Source organism: Salvia splendens, chromosome 19, assembly GCF_004379255.2.
Source record: "Salvia splendens isolate huo1 chromosome 19, SspV2, whole genome shotgun sequence".
Classification (NCBI taxonomy): Eukaryota; Viridiplantae; Streptophyta; class Magnoliopsida; order Lamiales; family Lamiaceae; genus Salvia; species Salvia splendens.
Window position 1 is genome coordinate 25180939 of NC_056050.1, and position 22425 is coordinate 25203363.

Here is a 22425-nt window from a genome sequence, read left to right on the forward strand (position 1 = left end):
GCTTGCACACCCTTCTTCATATAGGCCTCAAAATGCTTCTAGAATCACATTTTTCCTATATTTTTAAGTTTTTCATGATGATAATGTGGGACACTGCTCACTGTCATTTAAATTATTTTTGTTTTTTTTTCTTGCATTATTGCCTCTTAAATTTATTGAATTTCTTACATATTTACAGGTCGATCGAATTATTTGAGAATAAAATAAATGGGTATCAATAATTAATTGGCTTACCATGATACACGTTGATTTAATTATTGCATGGTGCAGGTATGTAAGATCAAGATATATATATATAACAATGAATACATTGTCCCACAAGGCCACAAGTCACAACTAGACAATAAATATCTTTGTCCCACAACTAGACGATAAATTTCAGTTTGAAAAAGATTTCTCCTTTAATTACTAAATTAAAAGTTTGGATTAGCATGATTATATTTATAGATAATGAGAAACTATAACTTTAAAAATACTTGATGTATGAAAAAACTAGTCTTTGTGTGAAAAAACAGAAGAAATAATAACAAATAATTATGGAACTAAACACGAGGTCGCTTAAAGCGAAAAAACACCTTAAATACAGAACGCAGAACAAAAAAGAAATATAGTTTGAGAACACCTAGGTCATTTTTACTTCATTATTGGAAATTCAGATTTTAAGATGAATAAATAATCTAAAATTGACCTAGGTCATTTAAAAATCCAAATTTCCTATAATAAATTAAAAACGAAGTAAAAATAACCTTAATTGCTCTCTTATACTGACCTAATTTAGTCCTGTATAGATCACATAACACAAAGTACTACCTCTAAATATAGAAAGTTCGATGTAGATATTCTTAATTAGAGGATGGAATGTTTATAGTTTACTCAAAGCTTAGATTTTGTACATCTTAGATTTTAACTTTACTCATATGCAACGTTATGAATTCAAGTGACAATAAATTTATTGATTTTGTACATGTGTGGTTGTCCTATCATGAAGATTTGCTGAGATTTTGTTTATTTAGTTAATTGAAATATCAATTATGTTAGTCACATTATCTGAGATCGGCAGATAATGACTATCTTAATTACACCTAATAGCATCCCCATCCGTGCTCTTGCCAAAGAGCACGGATATGGACTTGGACCCACTTTTATTATTTTTTTACTCATTGCTCTTAGGCAAGAGCACAACACTCACATTCATGCTCTTCCGCAAGGACATGCTCAAGGGTCCCACATTCTATTATTCAATTTAAATAAAAATATTTTCATAATATTAAAATGCATTAAAAATATCCGGAATACTATTACAAATTACAAAAAAAATTAAAAATTACATAATTAAAATATTAAAAATTAAAAATTACATAATTAAAATACTAAAAATTTAAAATTACACAATTAAAATCCTAAAAAATAAAAAATACATAATTAAAGGCTAAAAAATACCCTCGTGGAAGACTATTCCTCTGGCTCTATCCTCAATGTTCTTCGGAGACCTCGTATCATTGCCAAATGTGAATCAAGCTGCTCGGGGGTCATATTTGGCCTATCAGCCAAATTGAGTTGGGCCAAAAGGGTTCACAATGAGTTGGTGGGGGGTTGAGGTGGCACAAAGGGAGCGGGAGCGGGAGCGGGAGCGGATGGAGTCGCGGCGCGACGGCGGTTGGTCGTCGCCTTCTTCCTTCCTTGCGGCCGGCGTTGGGGCTACCCAAATTAGCTCCGGCGAGCTGGCTAGCCACCTCATCCTCGCCGGCGTCGGATAGAGATACCGACCTCGACCGTTTGTTGGAGGAGTTGAAGGAGGATGATACGCCTCCCCTATACTTCGGATGCACACTCACCTCCAGCCAAGCGCTGAGGTACTTGAACGGTTTGTAATTTATGGATTGGTAGGTCGCCAAGATGACACTGATGATGTCGAGCTCACTCCTACCGCTCCCCGCTGACCGCTCTTCCTGGAGGTAATATCCCTGGAACTTTTGGATTTCTTCGTTGGCTCTGAATATGGCATTGCACACCATACTCTCATTGCACTCGATGGTTCTAGCCGGACGGTTTTCATTGTACCGGGGAGAGACGCGCCACCAAAACCTATCCCCGCTTTGGTTCGTGCCTATCTCCGGATCTTCGGAGATAATCAAATATGCTTTGAATAATTGATCCATCTCCGCCGAAGTGTACGTGGTGCGGACACCACGAGGAGTAGGAGTAGGAGTAGGAAGGGGAGGAGTTTGAGAGCCGCCGCCGCCGCTCCCTCCCGATCTGGGTTCGGGTGCCCACTCGTATCGCCCATCGGGGGCATCTTAGTAGTCCACCGGGTAAGGCCGGTAGCCACTCGAAAATTGAGAATCTTGGGTTTGAGGAGGGGCCGAAAATTGCGTTTCCGGACTAGGAAATGGTTGTGAGCCGAACCATTCGTGGTTCCAACCGCGTGAGTCGGAGGGGTGATCTCCGGAGACAGACATTTTTTTTTGTAAGTAACAGTGAAAGATTGAGAATTGATAAGAGAAGATGAGAGAATTTAGATGAGAATTGTGTAGTGTGGTCTGAAATTTTTTGTGTGGAAGTAGGACTATTTATAGATGAAAATGTGAATTTTGGGGGGAAAAATTGAAAAATAAATTAAAAGTGGGGAGAAAACGGATATAATTTTTTGAGAAGTGGGAAAATATTTTTTATATTTATTCGAATTTTTTAATTAAAATCCGATTAAAAAAAAAAAGAAATTGCCAACGGCATTGTCGTTGGCCAATCAGGAAACGCCACGTCAGCTGCTCGCTGGCACGGACGTGCTCGATGCATCGAGCAGCGCCGTGCCAGCGGCACCGACGCCGTCCGTCGGCGCAAGCACCGCTGCGGATGCTCCAACTATCATTTTTTAAATCTTGTTAGTCAAATTATCTGAGATTAACAGATTATGACTATCTTAATTAGAGAAGAACTATTTTAATCTGACAGTAATTATTTTACCATTAATGGGATGAAATGATTATTTTATTTATAGGTCAAATTTAAAATAACCATGAGCTTAAGTAAAGGTTAATAACAGTCGTAATCGTAAAGGCTACTGACTATCTTGAAGTTGAAGATAGTCCTTAACCAATTTTTGAATTAATTATTTTTATTGCAATTTTATCAAGGTCAAGTATTCTATCCATACAAAAACTTATTAGAATTAATATATTGCTTATAAAATCAGAAATTTGATCAAACTTTAATTAGTTCCGTACTTCCCAAAAATTAAACAATAAAGACTAAAGTCTCTTTTTTGGTCTTTAACATATAGCGATTTTTTTTTATTTTGGTCCATAACATTATATTTTGAATTATTCGGTCCCTTACAAATAAAAATGGGTCACATTTGGTCCATTTTGGACGGAATCGTCAAATGTTTGACAGTTTTAATTACCGGGTCACAAATCCGTCACTAATCCGCCACTAATTGAGAGAAACTAATCTGTCACTAAATAAAAACACTAAAATCAATAATATTTAAAATTTTTAAAAAAAGACTTGAAATAAATACATACAATCAGGCATTGAAATTTCTATCAATCAAAAACATTAGCAGATTTAATATCTCTATGAATCACAGGTGGATTCAAAGAATGCAACACATCGACAGCTTTAGCAATCTGCAAAGCCAATTTGATCCTCCACCCCCAATTCAGGGGCCGTGAGGTGGAATGCAAAACATCAAAAAGTGTACCGTTGCTCATGAATTCGACCACCAAAAGGCGATCTTGGGAGGGATTCTTGGTGAATCCGACGAGATTGACCAATCTAGGGATCTACAGCTTGGACAAGATGTCGAATTCGTTCTCCAATCTAGGGAGGCCGTGGCTGCCCCGGGCGAGGAGAGTGGTGGCGGAGAAGTTGTCGGTGGCCAATTCGAGATCTTTGTAGTTGAATTCTTGGAGTTTGATGGGATTGGGGGTTGAGGCGAGGTGGGAATCGGCGATGGAGATGGAGGATTCTGCTTTAAATTTAAATATTATTGATTTTAATGTTTTTATTTAGTGACGGATTAGTGACGGATTTGTGACCCGGTAATTAAAACCGTAAAAAATTTGACGGTTCCGTCCAAAATGGACCAAATGTGACCCGTTTTTATTTGTGAGGGACCGAATAATTCAAAAGATAATGTTATGGACCAAAATAAAAAAATCGATATATGTTAAGGACAAAAAAAGACTTTAGTCAACAATAAATTGAGAAGTTTTAGAAATTTGTCCAAGATTATTTTTTTGAACAAATGCGATGTTGAGTTGACACACATATATGAGTTTAAAGACGTGTATAAATAGTGACACGACTTATATTATAACTACTGACTTTTAGTAAGTAAATTAGCTTTTAACACTTTTATTTATCATAAAAATCAAATGAATTGTTAAATCCACTCAGTTTCAAATTTCAATCCTCAGGCCCATGACGCTAAAGCAAATCGATCTATTATTGTCATTGTTGGACACTAATTAAACTAAATCATAATGTTAGGAATAGTACTCCTACTATTTTTCTAAAATGATCACTAAGGGCACCTGCAATGGGGCGCCCGATGGCGTCCATCGTCCTCGGGCGCAGACGATGCGCACATTGTGGGTGCCCGCCATCGTCCGCGCCATTGTGGGCTCGGCGGACAATGGCGCGGACGATAGGCCATCGTCCGCGACGTAGGGCGCCCCATTGCGGGTTCGGCGAACGATGGCACGCGTTTTTTATGGCTATTTAAACCTCGTTTCTCATTCACTTGTTCGTACGAACATCTCACCTCTCTCATTTCGCTCATCTCTCACATTTCTGACTCTCTCAAATACCATAATGAACCACGACGATGACGCCACTAGTTCTAGCTCCTCGGAGTCGGGTAGTTCGACCTCGGCCACCTCGGAAGCCTTAGATGCAGCCGTTGAAGAGGCCATGACGGAATGCTTAGCCCAAATGCAGCGCGAGGAGGCTGCGGCGGCGGCGGCGGCATCCGGACGTTGTCATCACGTGATGAATACTTCACGTATCGGGAAGACGGCGTCGGCAGACCCGGCCTTACACCGTTGCAAAAGTGCACGACTGCACTCCGTCAGTTGGCCTACGGCACCACGGCGGACATTTTCGACGAGTATCTCCACGTCTGGGAGACAACAGGCCGGGAGTGCCTGAAGAGATTTTGTAGGGGAGTTGTGGAGGCCTACGGCGACACATATTTGCACAAGCCGACTGTCGCTGATTGCCAGGGCCTGATGAAGATGCACGAGACGGCACACGACTTTCTTGGGATGCTAGGGAGCATCGACTGTATGCACTGGCAGTGGAAGAATTGTCCGACGGCGTGGAGAGGCCAATTCACTAGTGGATACAAGGGCAGCCACCCGACGATGATCCTCAAAGCCGTCGCTGACCATCGGCTCTGGATCTGGCATGCTTACTTCGGCGTAGCCGGGTCGAACAACGACATTAACGTCCTCAACTCATCCACCCTCTTCACCGAGCAATGCAATGGCAACAGCCCGACCATCGAGTTCACTGCCAACAGGCGCCAATACCGCATGAGGTACTACTTGGCCGATGACATATACCCACGGTGGCCTGTTTTTGTGAAGACGATCAGCTGCCCAATTGGTGAGAAGAGGGCTTTTTTGCGCAAAAGCAGGAGTCGGCGCGGAAGGATGTCGAGCGGGCATTTGGTGTGCTCTAAGCACGGTGGGCAATTTTGAAAGGGCCGGCTCGTCTCTGGTTTAAGGAAGTCATCGCCGATGTCATGTATGCGTGCATAATCATGCACAATATGATAGTCGAGCATGAGGGTGGGAGCATCACCGACTGGAACGATGATGACGGTGCATCTAGCTCATCCGGCACGGCGACCGAGCCCCCCGCTAGAGGATTACCGTTGGGCTTCAATGAGGTTCTAGCTAGACAGACCTCAATGCGCAACCAACATGACCATGTTCAGCTAATGAACGACATGATTGAAGAAGTGTGGGCCCGTAACCGCCGTCGCCGAGTTAGCGTATTTTTTTAATTTGTATTGTAATGTATTAATTTCTATAAATGAAATGAAGTTTTTTCTCAATTTTTGTAGTTATTTAAATATTCAAATAAAATGAAAATGCATAGGGCGCGCCTTATGGCGTCACATTGCAAGTGGGGGTAGGAGGATAAAACCGATGACGTGGCGCGCCTTAGGGCGCCCCATTGCTAATGGCCTAATACTCCCTTCGTCTAAGTCACATTTCTTGGCGGCACCGATTTTAAGAACTGTTAAGAAAAATGGGTGGAAAGAGTTTGTGAAATATGGATTACACCTGTATAGTTTAAATGAAATGTGAGTGAAATGGGTTAGTGGAATGTGAGACCATATTACTACCATTTATGATAAAAGTGAACCAGGACTCCTATTCGCGGAAAAAGATAGTAATATTCAATTTAACCTCTTTGCTTTATGACCCAAATCTCTAATCTATGATTGAAAATGAACCGTTTCACCAATTTCGATTTCGATGTGATTCATCAACCTCACTTAATTGTATTATTCTTGGTATTTGAAATAAAACAATTCTCGTCGCAAAATGTGGCATTGCTCCCATTATCTGCACATTTAGATTCCCACCTACAAGTAGAATCACAAATGAATAATAATTTTGTCGACCGGACATATTGCTATATGACGTGTCTAGCCAATTAGACATCATCATATTATAATGTGTTCGAACCACCAATATTTTACTCATATTTTCAGGAATTGATTGTAAATCTGGAGCGTTGACTTTGTGAAAAAAAAATCTCTTTTATATCTGCAGTTTAATTTTAGAATGTGAGCTTGTATTTTGTTATATTTTGTAGTAGCAATCATCCAAGCAATGCAAATTTAATTTATGACCTAATATTGGCTGGAGCACGTTATGGTAAAAGCAATAAACATAATCATGGATAAAAATATACAAAGGGTGTGAGTATAAGGGTAAACTGATTTCTGTCACACTGGAGTATTATTTTTACTCCTTTCGTCCCCTTTCCGTTTACATAAATTTAATTTTTTGGATGTCCCAAATATATAGGCTTGTTTCGATATACTCCCTCCATCTGCTATTAGGAGTCTCATTTCTTGGCGGTATGAGTTTTAAGAAATATTAAGAAAAGTATGTGAAAAAAAGTTAGTGGAATAAGAGTCTCACTTGTATATATTACTAGTTTTAAATGAAATGAAATGTGAGTGGAATGAGTTAGTGGAAGGTGGAATCCTATTACTATTTATGGTAAAAGTGAATCGGAACTTCTATTCGCGGACAGTCTAAAATGACAAAACGGAACTCCTATTCGTGGACGGAGGGGGTAATTAACTCGAGGCTATAAAAATTCCTTTAATTTAAAAATAAGATATATATTTCTCAAACTCTTGTTTCTTGAGTTGGCAAGTTTCTTTAAATTTGATAGAAAAAAATATAATTCAAATTATTCAAAATAACCAACCACCAACCATACATATATAACATCATCATGTTAATATAAACATTGTTGGGTGTTGGGTGCTTTAGCTTATCTCTCATTAATTGCCTGTTCATCATCTCCACCCTGTGTTATGTTCCACTCATATTTATGATCAACATATGTCTTAGTATCTAGCCAAACATTCATACTAATATTTAACAGTTTTCGAGCTTCAAGAAAGAATCTTTCCTCCTCAAAACCATCGCTTATGGGTTTGGTAAGAACCTTCCAATTTCAAGAAAGTTGAGATTTCAATACCTTATTTTTAATTAAGATCACTCCTAGAGAACATATATCAACCCTCTTCTACGAAAAGGTGAATGCATAAAATATTGACTACTAATATTTTATTGATTATGTTTAATCTAATATGTTAACATTTGGAGAAATTGGAAGCATTCAAGTCAATAAAAACATCTACTACACTTCTAGGAATAATCAATCCCTCTATTATTCAATGTTTATATTACAAACATTGCAAATTCGCCCCAAAACCTTCTTAAATTATCATCCACGACCCCAACTTTTTCAAATTAACCATGGCATTTTTTCATTTTGTTAATTGATTGATTCGAAATGTAATCAGTAAATAATAATGAGGTGAAACAAAAAAATAAGCACAAGGCAAATAATAGTAGTAAAATACTAAAAAAGGCTGAGTAGATGGAGAAAAGTAATTTCAGCAATTAATATAGCAGCATTAATGTTCAACAGAAGGTGCAGAAAAATTAAAAAAATAAACTGCAAAAGGAAGAAACAATGGCATTAACATCATGTAGCTAGGCTTCTAGCCTTGTTTCTTCCTCCCCCTCATTTAACAATCACTGAGAAAGCTATTAAAAAAAGGGGGCTTGCCATATTCAATTCTAATTCAGAAGAAAAAAAAAGAATAAAAGAAGACAATGCAGAAATAGCCCCTCTTTTTTTTTTTGGTTGAAGTTAACTAACCACATTAGTTGTGAAGAGGATTTGGCCCTGTGTGTATCAATCTCTTGTCTTCTTCATACACTTTTTGTGATGATGGAGTTGAGCCTCTTGCATGGTGGTGGTGGAGCCGCATCTTTCTCGCCGGAGACAACTCCGCCGCCGCGAGTGGTGAGAGTAACAAGAAGAGGAATGTTAATGAAAAAGCTAGCACAATCCTTGCCCTAGAATTGCTATTCCTCCTTCTCTTATTCCCAATTTCACTTGACATTTTTTTGACCACCAACTTTTACTTCTTCACTAGTGATGCTATATTTGTGTATCATGGAATATTCTAAACCCTATTGATGAGAGAGAGTAAGGGAGAGAGGGGTGAGTCCTTATCTTAAGGGTTTAGGCACATGATCTTGACCCTTGAATCATGGAAGCTTCTTATGCATAATATCTTACTTTCTCCAACTCTTCTTGAATATGTTGTGTTTTTAAATGCAATAGTTTTGGGGTTTTGCTTGTAATGGTGATTAGGTTTTGGGAATGTGGTTGTTGTCTATATATGTAGAAAGTCATGTATTGTGGTTGGTCGGACAAAAGTATTAATAGCCGCTGTCTACGGACAATATATATAAATAAATTATTTCTATTATATTTTCTCAAATTTAACGAAATATAGTGGGCTTTGTGAATGTGATTTGCACAACATATACTAGTAATTATTCTTTTGTTAAGGATGGTCCAAATGGTAGCATGTAAATATTGTGAAAATGAGAATCATTTTATAGCAAAAATATAAAGGCAGATTAATAGGGAAAATAAATAAACAAAACATAAAAATAATACATATTTTAGTTTATTTTCGGTCAATAACTCTAATAAATAGATGAATCATCTATCCTATTAATTCCTTGTTATTAGAACCCGTGTCGTCCTTATTTTTAGGTGACGGAGAGTGTATAAGTTTAACACTTCCTCCGTCTCATTAGAATTGAAACATTTTTTTTGGCACGAAATTTTATGTAATGTTGTTTTGTGAGTTAATGAGGAGAGAAAAAATAAGAGAGATGAAAACGTAGAGATAATGTTGTTTCCATTCCAGGAAATATTTCATTTTTAATAGACCAACTAAAAAAAAAATATTTTATTTTTAATGGGATAGATGGAGTATTTACTCTAGGCAATTCAATCCAACGACTTTAGGACAAGGTTCAAAATATTTGTGGGCCGGAGTAGGAGGTTTTGGGCCATATTTGACACTTAGATAAGGCTTGGTAATTTTTTAGGCCTATATTACTTTATAGAGGCTTTGGGCCTCAAAATTAAACTCCAATATCCTCAATTTTTAAACATTTATTTATTAGCCGATTACTACTAAGTCCAATAAATATAAACAAAAATGAGCCAAATTTGATATTGGTATATGTACTATATACGCAAACGAAGAGAATATTCGATGCATTTCGCATTTTTTAAGGAAGATTCCTATTTTCAAATTCGCATATTTTCCTCAATTTAATTCCTCCATTTTCGTTCCACCACTTCACTAAATTCTCTCCTGCGCATTGCATTTGCCATTAAATATTAATCCAGGTATAATTCGTGTTGCAAAGATCGTTTTTTTAAATCTATGTGACGGTTTAAATTTCCAAATTTTAATTATGGGTTTGTTGTTCTGTCGCATTTAAGGTGATGTCGCTTTTAATTATATGGATTTAATCTTATTGTATAAGCTACAAAAAAGTCACGGATTCTATACTGCTGCAAAACAGCAAATTGGCATGTTCTCTACTAAAAAGATTGAATTTTTTTGCCTCTGAAAAAAGTGTCTGTCTTGTTAGGGAATAGTTATACCTCTATTGAGAATTCTGTATATGATTGGAATGTATCTTGGAATGAGACGATGATATAAGAAATTAATTATGTATGTTACTGAAATGGGAGTGATTAATGGTGTAGTAGTACTAATTTATCATGAGTATATAGTCCCTTCGATTTAGTGAGTTAAATGGAAGATAATCAAGTAGGAGAGAAAATAAGAGTTAATTTTTGTCAAAGAGGAAATGGGTCATTTAGTTCGGGATCTTTTGAAAAGGAATGCGAATCAATTAACTTGGGATGGATGAAGTATTATTGTTGCTTGTTGGTATGATCTTAATGAAGTTGTAAAATAATCAATCTAAGTGATTCTAGAATTGTTCATCCTTTTGGCAGACATTGATTGACTGATTAATTTCAAAATAAAATGAGTCATGAGAAGTCTAATCAAGCCTTGGCTGGAGTTCATGGAGTGCAATTGGTTTCTCACTCACCATTTTCATTTCAAGAAATAACCAAACATGGTGACATAGCTTGTGGAGCCTCTAACACCGGCAGCAGCAACCACCAACGACGAATCGTGCAGTAAGTGAAGAGATTTTGAAGGTGCCTATAGCTTGATTCTTTTCACCAAAATGTTGTCAAGGTTAGGTGTCTAATTATGATACTAATTATATGTTGATTAGGAAAGTTTGGCAAGAAAGACCTGCTTGTTTGAGGCCCATCCATTGTACTCATACTGGTACTTCACACTATCCAACTAGCTCCTCGTAACTGTGGCTTTTCTTCGTTGTTGTTGTTGTTGTTGTTGTAGTAATATTGAACCAATTGCTCTTTCAGGTGATCAACATTTAGCCGAAACAGTGGCTAATGTACTTACTTCACTCCCCTTTATTGCCATTGGGCTCCAAGCCCCAAGGTGTGATATATAACTCGATAAGTTGAGTTGCATTGCATATGTGTCTTGCTTGCCATATTCATAGCTTCTCCTGCAGGAAGAATGCCAACTGTAAAATATACGCGAATTCATTGATTGGAGTAGGACTTGCATCGAGTTTGTACCATTCTTCGAGAGGCAGGTTGAGGAAGTATCTCAGATGGGCTGACTACACCATGATCGCAACAGCCACCGTCGTAAGTCCCAAAACTAAGCTGATATTCTCGAACGAAACTAGTTTCTTCGGTTTGTTAATTGGACGAAGATTGTTCTTAGCTAGTGAAATTGGACTCTAACAGAATGCTCATCTTGTTGTTAACTTGGCTTGTGATTGTGGTGTGTTTTGGTTCAATTCGACAGTGTTTATCGAGAGCTCTGAGGAACGAGAATCCCAAGCTGTTGATGACAGCATCTGCTTTGTTTCTGCCTATACAACCCCTCATGGTTTCAGCAGTCCACACAGGGATTATGGAGGTAGTTTTTCCATTTCTAACTTCTCTTGATATACGCGGTGTGAAAGGAGGTTTGAGCTTAAAACATTGCATTTAGGATAATTATACATGTACCAGGTTGCATTTGCTAAGAGGGCATTTGAGGATCCAGATTTGAGGGTGGCTCATAATGTGCATAAGATGTCGTCGTTGTTAGGAGGGGCGTTTTTCGTGGCAGACGATCTGCTCCCCCGGACTCCGTTTCTGCATGCTGCTTGGCACCTTGCTGCTGCTGTTGGAGTCACCACTTGCAACAAGCTCTTAGACAGTTAGACTAATGTAAACATCACCTGCATTCATTTGTTGCTTAATTTTAGCTAAATAAGCTTGGTAGAATTGAATAATATCACAATCAATCTCAAGTGTATTTTATTTAGTTCCAAATGGAATAACAGTATTTTAGATATAACTTGATGCAGTCCAGTTATTTAATCACTACTAATAGCTTAAGTAGACACAATTAAAAAAAATATATGTATGCTTAGGCCATGCCAATAATTGTAGGTATAGTATAGTTACTAGTATTATACACATGGATACCAAATGAGACACAAGATTGAATTAGCAAGAATCATAATCTTCATAATAATGGGAACATGTATAAATGCTAACAACCTGAGGATCAATTCACATAAATTGCATCTTTATATCTTTAACTGTCAAAGTGTATATGTAGAGGTGCATATATATGTATTCAAATACTGGCTAGCTAACCATATGATACATACTTTTCAACTATAAATTTTTAGTATTTATTTGAGTGGTTTCCACATCAAGATTCTTTACTGCACTACAACATCACTAATAAATTCAATATTTATTAAAAATGACTTACTGACTACCTAGCTCCAGCTACATTCATGTTGAGGGGGCTAGGCCGGTGCCAAAAGATTAATCACAAAGAAACTTGCAATAATACTATTTCTAATTCTAATTTTGGATAATCACATATGTATAGTACTATAACTATATCCTATTAGGTTGCTAATTACTATCTTAAATTCCTAACTCTACAAACTTGTCAACCATATATATATTATCAATGTCAATATTATCATGCTATTAATATGTCACCAGAAATTAAATTGACATATATTTCTGTCAACACAGAAACATAAGTATGTCACTTAATTTTCTGTTGACATATTAATAGCATCGTGTTGACATTGGTAATATGTATAATTGAGAAGTTAGCAAATTCAAGATAAATAGCATTTGAGATCATATTCCTACTAGTATACTAGTATATATCACTACAGCCAAACTAATCTTTGATATTGATATGATTTTATTGACACCACTAACAATAACAATATTTAATTACACCAAACATATGAATTTGTCTAATTTTGTTACAATATTTATAATTTTTGTGACACAACCCATCACTAAATGCCACAATTATGTTAAGTCACAGACGCACAGCCCATCACAAAATCATGCATGCTAGCTAGAAATAATAGGTAGTTGGAAACATTGCTAGCAATAAAACTGGGAGATGAAAAAATTAATAATGTGGATAATATACCTATGGTTTTGCATGCACAAAAGCATAAATGTAGCTAGAACAAGTGTAGTAGACAGTACCAATAATTCATCCACAAAATGTACTTACTAATTACTATTGAAGAAGAGGCCATTAATAGGGTTGGAGATAAGTATTGAAGAGACAAAAGATAATTAAACTGTGGCAGGTATGAAAATTAGTTGAGCATTAACCAAAGAATTAATTAACTCAATTCTACAAAAACACACACAGAGGCAGAATGGAATGTGAAAAAAGGTGAAGCAAGACATTGAAGTCCCAATGACACAGTCCTCATAACCTCATCATTGTCAAGTCGCTTTTATGTTTCCATCTCCCAAAAAACAACTTCCAATTTTCAAGCCTCAATTCCAAACTGCAGCTATATTTTCACCACTAATATATACTACTAGTAAGTAGCATAGTCAACCTATTCTTTCTTCTTTGCAAAACTCCATTCTCTCAATAACCTATTTGTCTACATTTCTAAGTACTATATACTAATAACCAAAATCAATGAGGATGACGACGGCGATGATGGATAGTAACCGCAACGAAGCCCAAGAATTGAAGCCGCTCCGACCTCCGATGCGACGCCCAATTTTTCCACCTTACGGCCTACGAAACCCTAATTTTGTTTCAATAAGTAAGCCCTCTCACAAGCTTGCTTAGTTTCTTCCATTTTTTGCTTCAATTCTATAGAACTATATCAGTTTGCAAAGATACTAATATCAGTCGGCATCATAAAATATATCAGCTCGCTAAAACTGATTAATATTTTATGATGTCAACTGATATTAATGTATCAATTAATATTCAATTATCAAAGTTCTCAGTTTAAAAAAGTTGTCACCAGGTGATCATGAGAGAGAGATAGTGGCGGCGCCGTTGGTGAGCACGAGGTGGAACCCTACGCCGGAGCAACTGCAAGCACTTGAGGAAATGTACAGACGCGGGATCAGAACTCCGTCGGCGGAGCAGATTCAGCATATTGCGGCGAAATTGCGGCGGTTTGGGAAAATCGGAGGGAAGAACGTTTTCTACTGGTTTCAAAACCACAAGGCAAGAGAGAGGCAGAAGAAACGTCGTCAGCTCGCCGCCAGAACAATCCACCCTACGCCACCTGGTAATTAATTCATTATTCACTAATGAATATCCATTAATGATTAAATCAGTGTTGATTAACTTGTTTGATAAAGATGCTACATGCAATGATGCAAACATACGTTAATTAACTTTATTTTATTAACATTCATTAATTTGTATTATAATGGTAAATTGCCGGAAAATGATCAAATTTGCTAATTTCTTGTCAACGTCGACACTTTGAATTTATTGACATGGCACATATATACATGTGTAAAAATTAAAGACGTAACTGATTAAGTGTATTAAACAACGCCATTTAAGTAGCTAAATATTTTGCCACATTATATACATTATTTCCTCTATATCCGAAATCATGGTACAATTACAAAAAATGTTAAAGATAGTACTAGTATTTTTGTAAGTTGTGAGATTAACCAGAAATCGATCTAACCTTGTTATTTTTCCGGCAATTTGCCTATTTGTATATGCTACAATAAATTAAAAATAAAATTGATATGGTTTTGCAGGACTGATCAGGGGATATTTGGAAATTGAACAACATAAGGTCTTAAACTGCTGCACACCTTCAAAGGTACACTGCAATAAGATTATTTATTTTCACTTAGATAATTAATTTTGGATATGTGACATAAGCATAAGGTCAAGAAATTGAATAAAAGTACTTTTTGTTAGAGAATTCCTCGATTTAGGTGAAAAAATCACTCAGCTTTTCATTAATTATGTGAAAAATTTACAGGATTCTGCATCAATGCAAGGTGCAGTGATTGCAGCAGATGGATGGAATCACAAGGAGGAATTGGAAGCTAAGGCTAAGGTTGTAACTGTAGGGAATGAATGGCAGTCGGATTTGGACTTATCTTCTTCTTCTTCAAAAGGACAAGAGAATACCAAACCCTATTTTTATGGCATCAGCCATCAAAATCAAACAACTCTTCACCTATTTCCCAGCCCACAACTAGAAGACAGTCACATTCATCATACCTTTACACCTACTAGCTTCTTTGAGTTTCTTCCAATCAAGAATTGAAACTTTCATTCTACTCTAGTGTTATAGATGTAACAATATTAATGTTATTGTTAGTCACTCAATATATATGTACCATGTTGATTAATTACCTACCATTTACTTACATCTACTTTGTGTTTCTATCTATCTATCTATCTATCTTATCTTATCTTATCGACGAAGTTGAAAAGATCGCAGTTTTGAAATGACTTGAAAGTCACACGAAACTTGTGGAACGGGCTAAGGTTTCAAAACCAACACTTTGTTGTGTGTTGAGGAATGGAATTGCATTTTACTTGTTTTTTCGAATTTCTTTTAATTTTTGAACTTTACTATTTTTTCCTTTTCAGTATTTAGGGTTTCTGGACCACATAAAAAGTGGGGAAACTGTTTTTGTCATCCTTTTTTTGGATTCCATAATATGGTTAATTGCATGTAAAATCACCTCAAATTTTGGTTTATCCTGTGCTTTTTAAAATTTAAATAACAAATCACAAAATTTTAAAAATTTTGGTTTATCATGTGCTTTACTATTAATGATTTAATTATCTAAACATCATTACCTAAATTCATGTGCCAAAATAGAAACGTCTCAATTAGGCTGAGACGGAAAGAGTAGTAGTTATAGTGATTTGGTGGTAAGTTGCACGTGTTGTGCTGCCATGTCTCACCTAGACAAAAAGCATGACACCACCATAAAGACTTGTCTATTTTCTTGCAGCACTGCTTTTGTTATTCATTTTCACCAAATTTGAAATCTGTCATATTTCTTTGACATGCTCCCTTGTGTGCAGCATTATGTCTATATTTTGGTTCACTGTATTTTCTTTTTTGTATTTTTCACTGTTTGTGCATTTTGAATGAATGAAAATAGCAACATATAAGACAAACTACAAAGTGAGGAACAGTACAGAATTAGAAGAAGTAAGGAGGATTATTTGGATGAAAGAAAATTAAGTCTCCACTTCTTTTACTATCATAAGCAATTTAGTACATATAATTTTAGTAACTCAGCCTATTATAAAACCTAGAAAACATACAGAGGCTCAGCTTCTACCTTTCTTCTTAATTATCCAGTTATCCTGAAATATAAACAAGAAGATTAATGGAAAATCGGAAGAGGAAATTATATCATCAATACATCGAGGCTCATCAGTTGTCATCGAGACATTGAAGACTTGTTCTCGAAACTGTAGACCAAGCACGAATATTAGCAATACATTTTAAACAAGAACTAACATTAGGAGTTGGATGAAGCCAATGGACCTCAATTAGATACAAGTGTTGATTGTACAAGTAGATGTATTCAACTTCTAGTGTTTGTCTGTGTAGATCAGCTAAATCCTCCATTAAAATTAGGGGTAATCATCACATCCCTTGCTTTAACCAGTCAAAGAATACCTATAGCCACGCCAAAATCGAAGAAAAACCAGCACAAATATAAACTCTCTGCTTCTGTAGCTACCGTGTACTAGTACTACCACCTAGAGGAATCGCCTTACCGGTGGCCCTCTTGCATCTCCGCTCTTGTCTGCTTTGCACATGCAAACCGGGCAGGGGAACGAGTATATTGAATCCTTCGGTCTCTTCAACTGCAAGCCTTTCGAGACAGTATATACACGCATATTTACCATCTGCCTCTTGAAGTTTTGGCACCTGGGAAAACAACCAACCAAGTAAATGAGTTTGATGAAATCAGGCAGCCAGAAAATAAGACACTTGATTACCCAATATTTGGATTGTCAAATAACAATGCCAACTTCCGCTTGTCTGGCCTGATTGTCGTCGAATGTCCACCATACAAGTATCTTCGATGGCCAAGCAGTAATTGCAGAAAGTTCCCACCTTGAGTTGGTACAAAAACTTCACTGTCAAGGCAAACAGTGTAGTCTATAGCTGCCATTCTGGAAGAGTAATTCTGGAAATATGTAGATAAGTTCAGAAACATATATTGGTTGCGATTATGATAAGTTCAATGAAAAAAAAGTTAGCTGTTGAATCATGACCTCTTTGGTTTGTAATAATGGAAACATTTCCAGGAGAGGAGCCATATACTTCTCAGAGTTGTATATCTTTCCAGATGCAAGATAGATAGAAGTGCTTTTCCCATAGCCGTCGGGTGGCTGCCCTCGTATCCACTAGTAAATTGGTCTCTCCACGCCGTCGGACAATTTTTCCACTCCCAATGCATACAATCTATGCTCCCTAGCATTCTAGGAAAGTCGTTCACCGTCTCGTGCATCTTCATCAGGGTCTGGCAATCGTCAGTAGTCGGCCTTCGCAAATATGTGTCGCTGTAAGTCTCCACAACTCCCCTACAAAATTTCTTCAGGCACTCGCGGTCAGTTGTCTCCCCGACGTGAAGGTACTCGTCGAACATGTCTGTCGTGGTGCGGTAGGCCAACTGCCGGAGCGCAACCGTGCACTTCTGCAACGGCGTAAGTCTGGATCTGCCGATGCCATCTTCCCGATAATGGAAGTAAGGATCACGTGCCTCCAACGTGTGGACAATGCTGAGAAAAAGATCTTGCCTCATCCTAAATCGGCGGTGAAAAACCGTCGGGCCCCACCGTGGTTCCTCCGCAAAATATTCTGCGAACAGACGTTGGTGAACTATGTCGTGCTCGCGGGCGGACAAACGTCTGACAGCGAATCGGCCTCTGGATCTGCTCCGCTTGGACCTGCTTCGCCGCTTCCCGCTCGCACTCCATTTCGGCCGAGCATTCCGTCGCAACCTCATGAACGCAATCGAACAAGGCCCGAGTCAAGGCCCTAGTAATGCCCTCTGAGGTACTCCAATCGTCGCCGGGTCTTATTTTTTTAGTGAGAGAAAGATTGGTGTATGGGGAAAAAATAATTGATGAGAGGGAAAAGTGTAAAAAAATAGAATGAAAAGTGAGGTATATATAGATAAAAGAAATTAATTTTTTTTAAAAAAAAAGTGAAAATGCGTTGCATCGTTCGCAATTGGGCGGACGATACCGCGGACGATGCGCATTCCGACGCCAACGTCCGTGGACGATGCGTCGGGCATCATCCGCATGGCTACAGTGGCGGACAATAGCATGCCCGATGCATCGGGCGGACTATCATCCGCCCCACTGTGGATACTCTAAGCTCAACTACAGGGACAACATCATACGACACCGTTTCAATGTAGATCAACAAGACTAAAACGTAAAGCAGAGGAGCAAAGAGGCAGAGGCGGTGGAGCTTGAGCAGTAACGACATTCCGATTTCCGGTAGTTTGTTCGGAGATGGAAATGACAGAGAGAGAGAGAAAGGGGTTGATGCAGACGTTTATCTCAAAATGAGTTCATGCAGACGTTGGAAGAAGAAGAAGAAGGCGAGGTTGATGCTGACATTTTTCGAAAATTCTGCAATTTCCTCATTTCTACATCTCAACGAAAGATCATCAATGCACTCACAGAGTCACTATCATCATTTTACACAAGATTGAATGAGTTGATTAAATGTTTGAGCCATCAAAATGCAAATAGTCTACAGACTTCAAATGGAATGCATTACGACGTCGTTTCAATCATTTTCTTTTGTTTATTTTGCATGCACTTTTTTTTAGTCAAGCTTAATCCTTTTCTTTAGTTTCCTTTTACTTCTCTTATTTCTTTTTTAATGCATCTCTATTTGTATTTATTATTCACATTGAACTATATTAAATATATTTAATGAATTAATTGTGAATTTAGTAAATGATGTTTCTCGCTCACCACCCTTGTGCACAATCTAATGATCAAACCATTTTATAGTAGCATGGAGTATTTGACAATTCCATAGCCTATTACCATAAAATCAATATAAGTACTATATAAATTAACATATATAGTGATTACCTACTGATTTTCTAGGAGTTACATGCTTGTAAATTAGTCCTAAAAATGATTTTATCATCATTCATTAGTAATAAAAAATGTTTAGTGTGAATAATTAATACTATAAAATTGATTTCATTTATTTGAGTAAATATTAGAGAGAACATATACTAATTTATAGTTTATTTTAATATTTAAAAGAATATAAAAGTGTTTAAAAAATGTAGAAAATGTCATTGACTGCTCCATTTATTTATCTCCTCCCGATGTGTTCGGTTGTTAGTCTTTTTCTTAGCTTTCTATTTCTATACACACTATAATTAATTTCAATATGATAAATTGATAATGATATGACTGATTTCTTGAAGAGATAAACTAGCAGAACATAATCATTAAAACAGCAGCTAAAAATGAAATACTATTCCGTTGCTTATTGGAATAATAAAAAAAAAGTGACTAACAGCAGCAGGTATAGGTTACACAAGGGTTTTAGAAATTTTATATTGGGCCAACTTATGTGTTTTGGGCCGTCTGAGGTCCAAGACAAATCAAAGTCCATAAGCGTCGGCCCAATGTAGATTCAAATAAGTTGAGATTTCTTTTGAATAATTGTCCTCTAGTACGGGCAGGAGGGGGCGTCCGACCCCTTCGACGGGTGATTTCCCCTTACCCATCGGAAAACCATTACGGTCACCCCCTCCATTAATGTCGCTAGTGTCGCCTCGAAGAAGAAGAAGATAGTGAGAAGAAATGGATAAATCAGCCGAAGCTAGAGCTTTTTCGATAATTCAAATTGGAATGCGGAAATTGCTACATACTATTGATATATAATTAACAAGGATATTAAATCCTCATGTCTTTGTGTATTTGTATATGAATTTGGATATGATTGATGTGGTTGATTCAAATAAATACTTCTTCGTCTCTCTTAAGATATCAACTTTTTTTTTATGTTGGAACTCTTTCGTCTCCCTTAAGATATCAACTTTTTTTTAGTTTGTTCCAACATAGATATTCTTTCTATCAAATAAAACATACTTTTATCATTAAAATATTAACTAATTACTTTTTCCTCATGTCATTGAAAATTGTGGCCATTTGAGTGGAATTCAGAAAATACTTATTAGTTCCACTATTCTAGTGATAAGTGTCATGAAACAATAAAATAACTCTGCAAAATTAACTCACTACTAAGTACTAACTAAACTCGCATGAGTTAATAACTTAATAATATAGTCCATTTCAGACAGTTTTATTTTCTTTTTCTTTTTCCCAAAGTTTCTTTATGGATAATTAGGACTTGACATCACAATACAATTGCGACCACCAAAGTTTTACTTGTCTATAGGTGCACCTGCAGCATGCTTTCTACAAACCCCACACTTGTATTTTGTTTATACATCAAAATAGATTTCTATATCAAACACATGTACCACAATATTGTAACGACTATGGCAATTGGCAACCCTCTTTCCTTCTTATAGTTTAAATACAAAACTTACAAATTAACAGCATACACAACACGTCTGTACTCCAATCAACAGGTCTGAGATTCGAGTCATCCACACCATATTCTCGAATCTTCTCCCACTAATATGTGTGGTAATCATTATAAAGATTGTTTCCATGCCAAGAATAGAGGACCAGTTACTCGAACCAAAGCAAAAAAGCAAACAAAAAAGTTAAAAACCTTTTGCTTTTGGACGGTCCAAGAATATGCAATAAGAGTGGTGCAGAAATAAGATGTACTTACATTCATATCAAGGCATTTGTAAGGACAACCACGATATGATTTTTCAAAGCAAATTCTAAGATGAAATCATTTCCTATAACTCTTGAGGAAATTCTACAAATTTTGCCTTGATTGGCCATAGTGATAAGATCGCCTACCAAATAATATGGGTTCAAATCATTTTTAGTGGAGCCAAATCGTGTTACAAAAAAAGAAATCATTCACATTTGTCTTCATGTGATGCATATACATAGTCACATGCGATGGGAGCAAACGTAATAGATTCAAAGTCCATTAATAATATATATTTAATGGAAGAATTCGAATTAAAGTAGGAGAATAAGAGAAGGAGAGGGATATGAATTATGATGCTATTATCTTATTAGTTATCTAGTAAACAAGACTTTTATATAGTTATCTATTGAAACCTTCATGATACATATTCTTTACCGAATCCAACCAAATAGTCTGTCATGCCATTATGGGAAGTTAAATTAGGGATGGGATTGCCTAAATAGTAGGCCAATCATTCAAGATAGATACAAAAGATTGTGTACATATTACTTTTAATATTTCAAATTTTCAACCCCAACAAAGAAGAAAACATTCAAATTAAAGACAAGAAGAGGATGAAAGAAAGTAAAGCCCAAGTGTTCCTGCCCCATCCCCACACAAACATGCACACAGTGTAATATACCTATGAAGATAGATATGAAAGATGGAGATGTCATTTTAGTGCGGTTTCATGGTCCTTAAAGATGGATATGAAAGATGGAGGTAAAAAATTGAAAGGTCAAGTGATCCACTAGGCTTTGAGATACATGCTATATTGTTTTATGTGATTGTGAAACCTAATCTTCAAATTGGCAAACTAGAATCTTTTTTTCAATGGACCCTTTATTTCATGCCCCAGAATATTCAAGTGCCATGCTTTTCTTTACAACATCCACTATTAGAAAATACAATACGAAAAATAAAAGACTAATACAGAAGATAAAAAACTGAAAATGTAAAAACTACATTGTATTATGCTAGGTTATTACTACTATTATAATATATCATGTGCCAAATGAATCGAATATAATTATAAAAATATCTCACGTCAGTGTAAACTGTAAAGAGAGGATTGGAGTCTGATACCACTATATAAGTCTCATAAGTCACTCCTCCTATCACCAACTGATTTTAGGGTAGAACCTTGTGAATATCTATCATCTACAACTCTCGAGCACTAAATTATTCACGTGCTTTTGGACCCTACATTGTTCATTTTGTTTTAACCACTATTCACAACACTTAATGACTAACTTGTTATTGCCCAAAAAGATGCATAAGATGGTGGTCGTGCCGGAGTGGTTATCGGGCATGACTAGAAATCATGTGGGCTTTGCCCGCGCAGGTTCGAATCCTGCCGACCACGCTCTTTTTCTCCTTTTCCTATTTTTTTCTTTTTTAAAAAGAAAAATGATACTCCATCGTATATTTTTTTCTTTTTTTAAGAAGAAAAATGATATTCTTTTTCTCCTTTTCCTATTTTTTTTCTTTTTTTAAAAAGAAAAATGATACTCCATCGTATATT

The 22425-nt window shown here is 36.7% G+C and overlaps 3 protein-coding genes and 1 non-coding gene across 4 annotated transcripts; 3 read left to right on the forward strand and 1 right to left on the reverse strand.

Moving 5' to 3' along the window:
• Positions 1-9881: 9881 nt before the first annotated feature.
• Positions 9882-12049, forward strand: LOC121778746. Its single transcript, XM_042176150.1, has 7 exons — positions 9882-9990; positions 10612-10800; positions 10902-10957; positions 11056-11134; positions 11211-11349; positions 11513-11626; positions 11722-12049. The coding sequence occupies exons 2-7, from the start codon at positions 10643-10645 to the stop codon at positions 11914-11916; spliced, it is 741 nt and encodes a 246-aa protein (XP_042032084.1). The 5' UTR covers positions 9882-9990; positions 10612-10642; the 3' UTR covers positions 11917-12049.
• A 1388-nt stretch (positions 12050-13437) lies between these two features.
• LOC121778837 (WUSCHEL-related homeobox 3-like) lies at positions 13438-15390 on the forward strand. The gene is made up of 5 exons (XM_042176239.1): positions 13438-13580; positions 13660-13814; positions 14025-14294; positions 14785-14849; positions 15015-15390. The coding sequence occupies exons 2-5, from the start codon at positions 13685-13687 to the stop codon at positions 15303-15305; spliced, it is 756 nt and encodes a 251-aa protein (XP_042032173.1). The 5' UTR covers positions 13438-13580; positions 13660-13684; the 3' UTR covers positions 15306-15390.
• A 1102-nt stretch (positions 15391-16492) lies between these two features.
• LOC121779485 (protein ESMERALDA 1-like) lies at positions 16493-17385 on the reverse strand. The gene is made up of 4 exons (XM_042176814.1): positions 17291-17385; positions 17012-17202; positions 16787-16940; positions 16493-16685 (listed from the first exon to the last, which is right to left on the reverse strand). The coding sequence occupies exons 1-4, from the start codon at positions 17333-17335 to the stop codon at positions 16653-16655; spliced, it is 423 nt and encodes a 140-aa protein (XP_042032748.1). The 5' UTR covers positions 17336-17385; the 3' UTR covers positions 16493-16652.
• Positions 17386-22184: 4799 nt separating this feature from the next.
• On the forward strand, positions 22185-22266 carry TRNAS-AGA. Its single transcript has one exon. It is a non-coding gene; the product is annotated as a tRNA-Ser (tRNA).
• Positions 22267-22425: the final 159 nt, after the last annotated feature.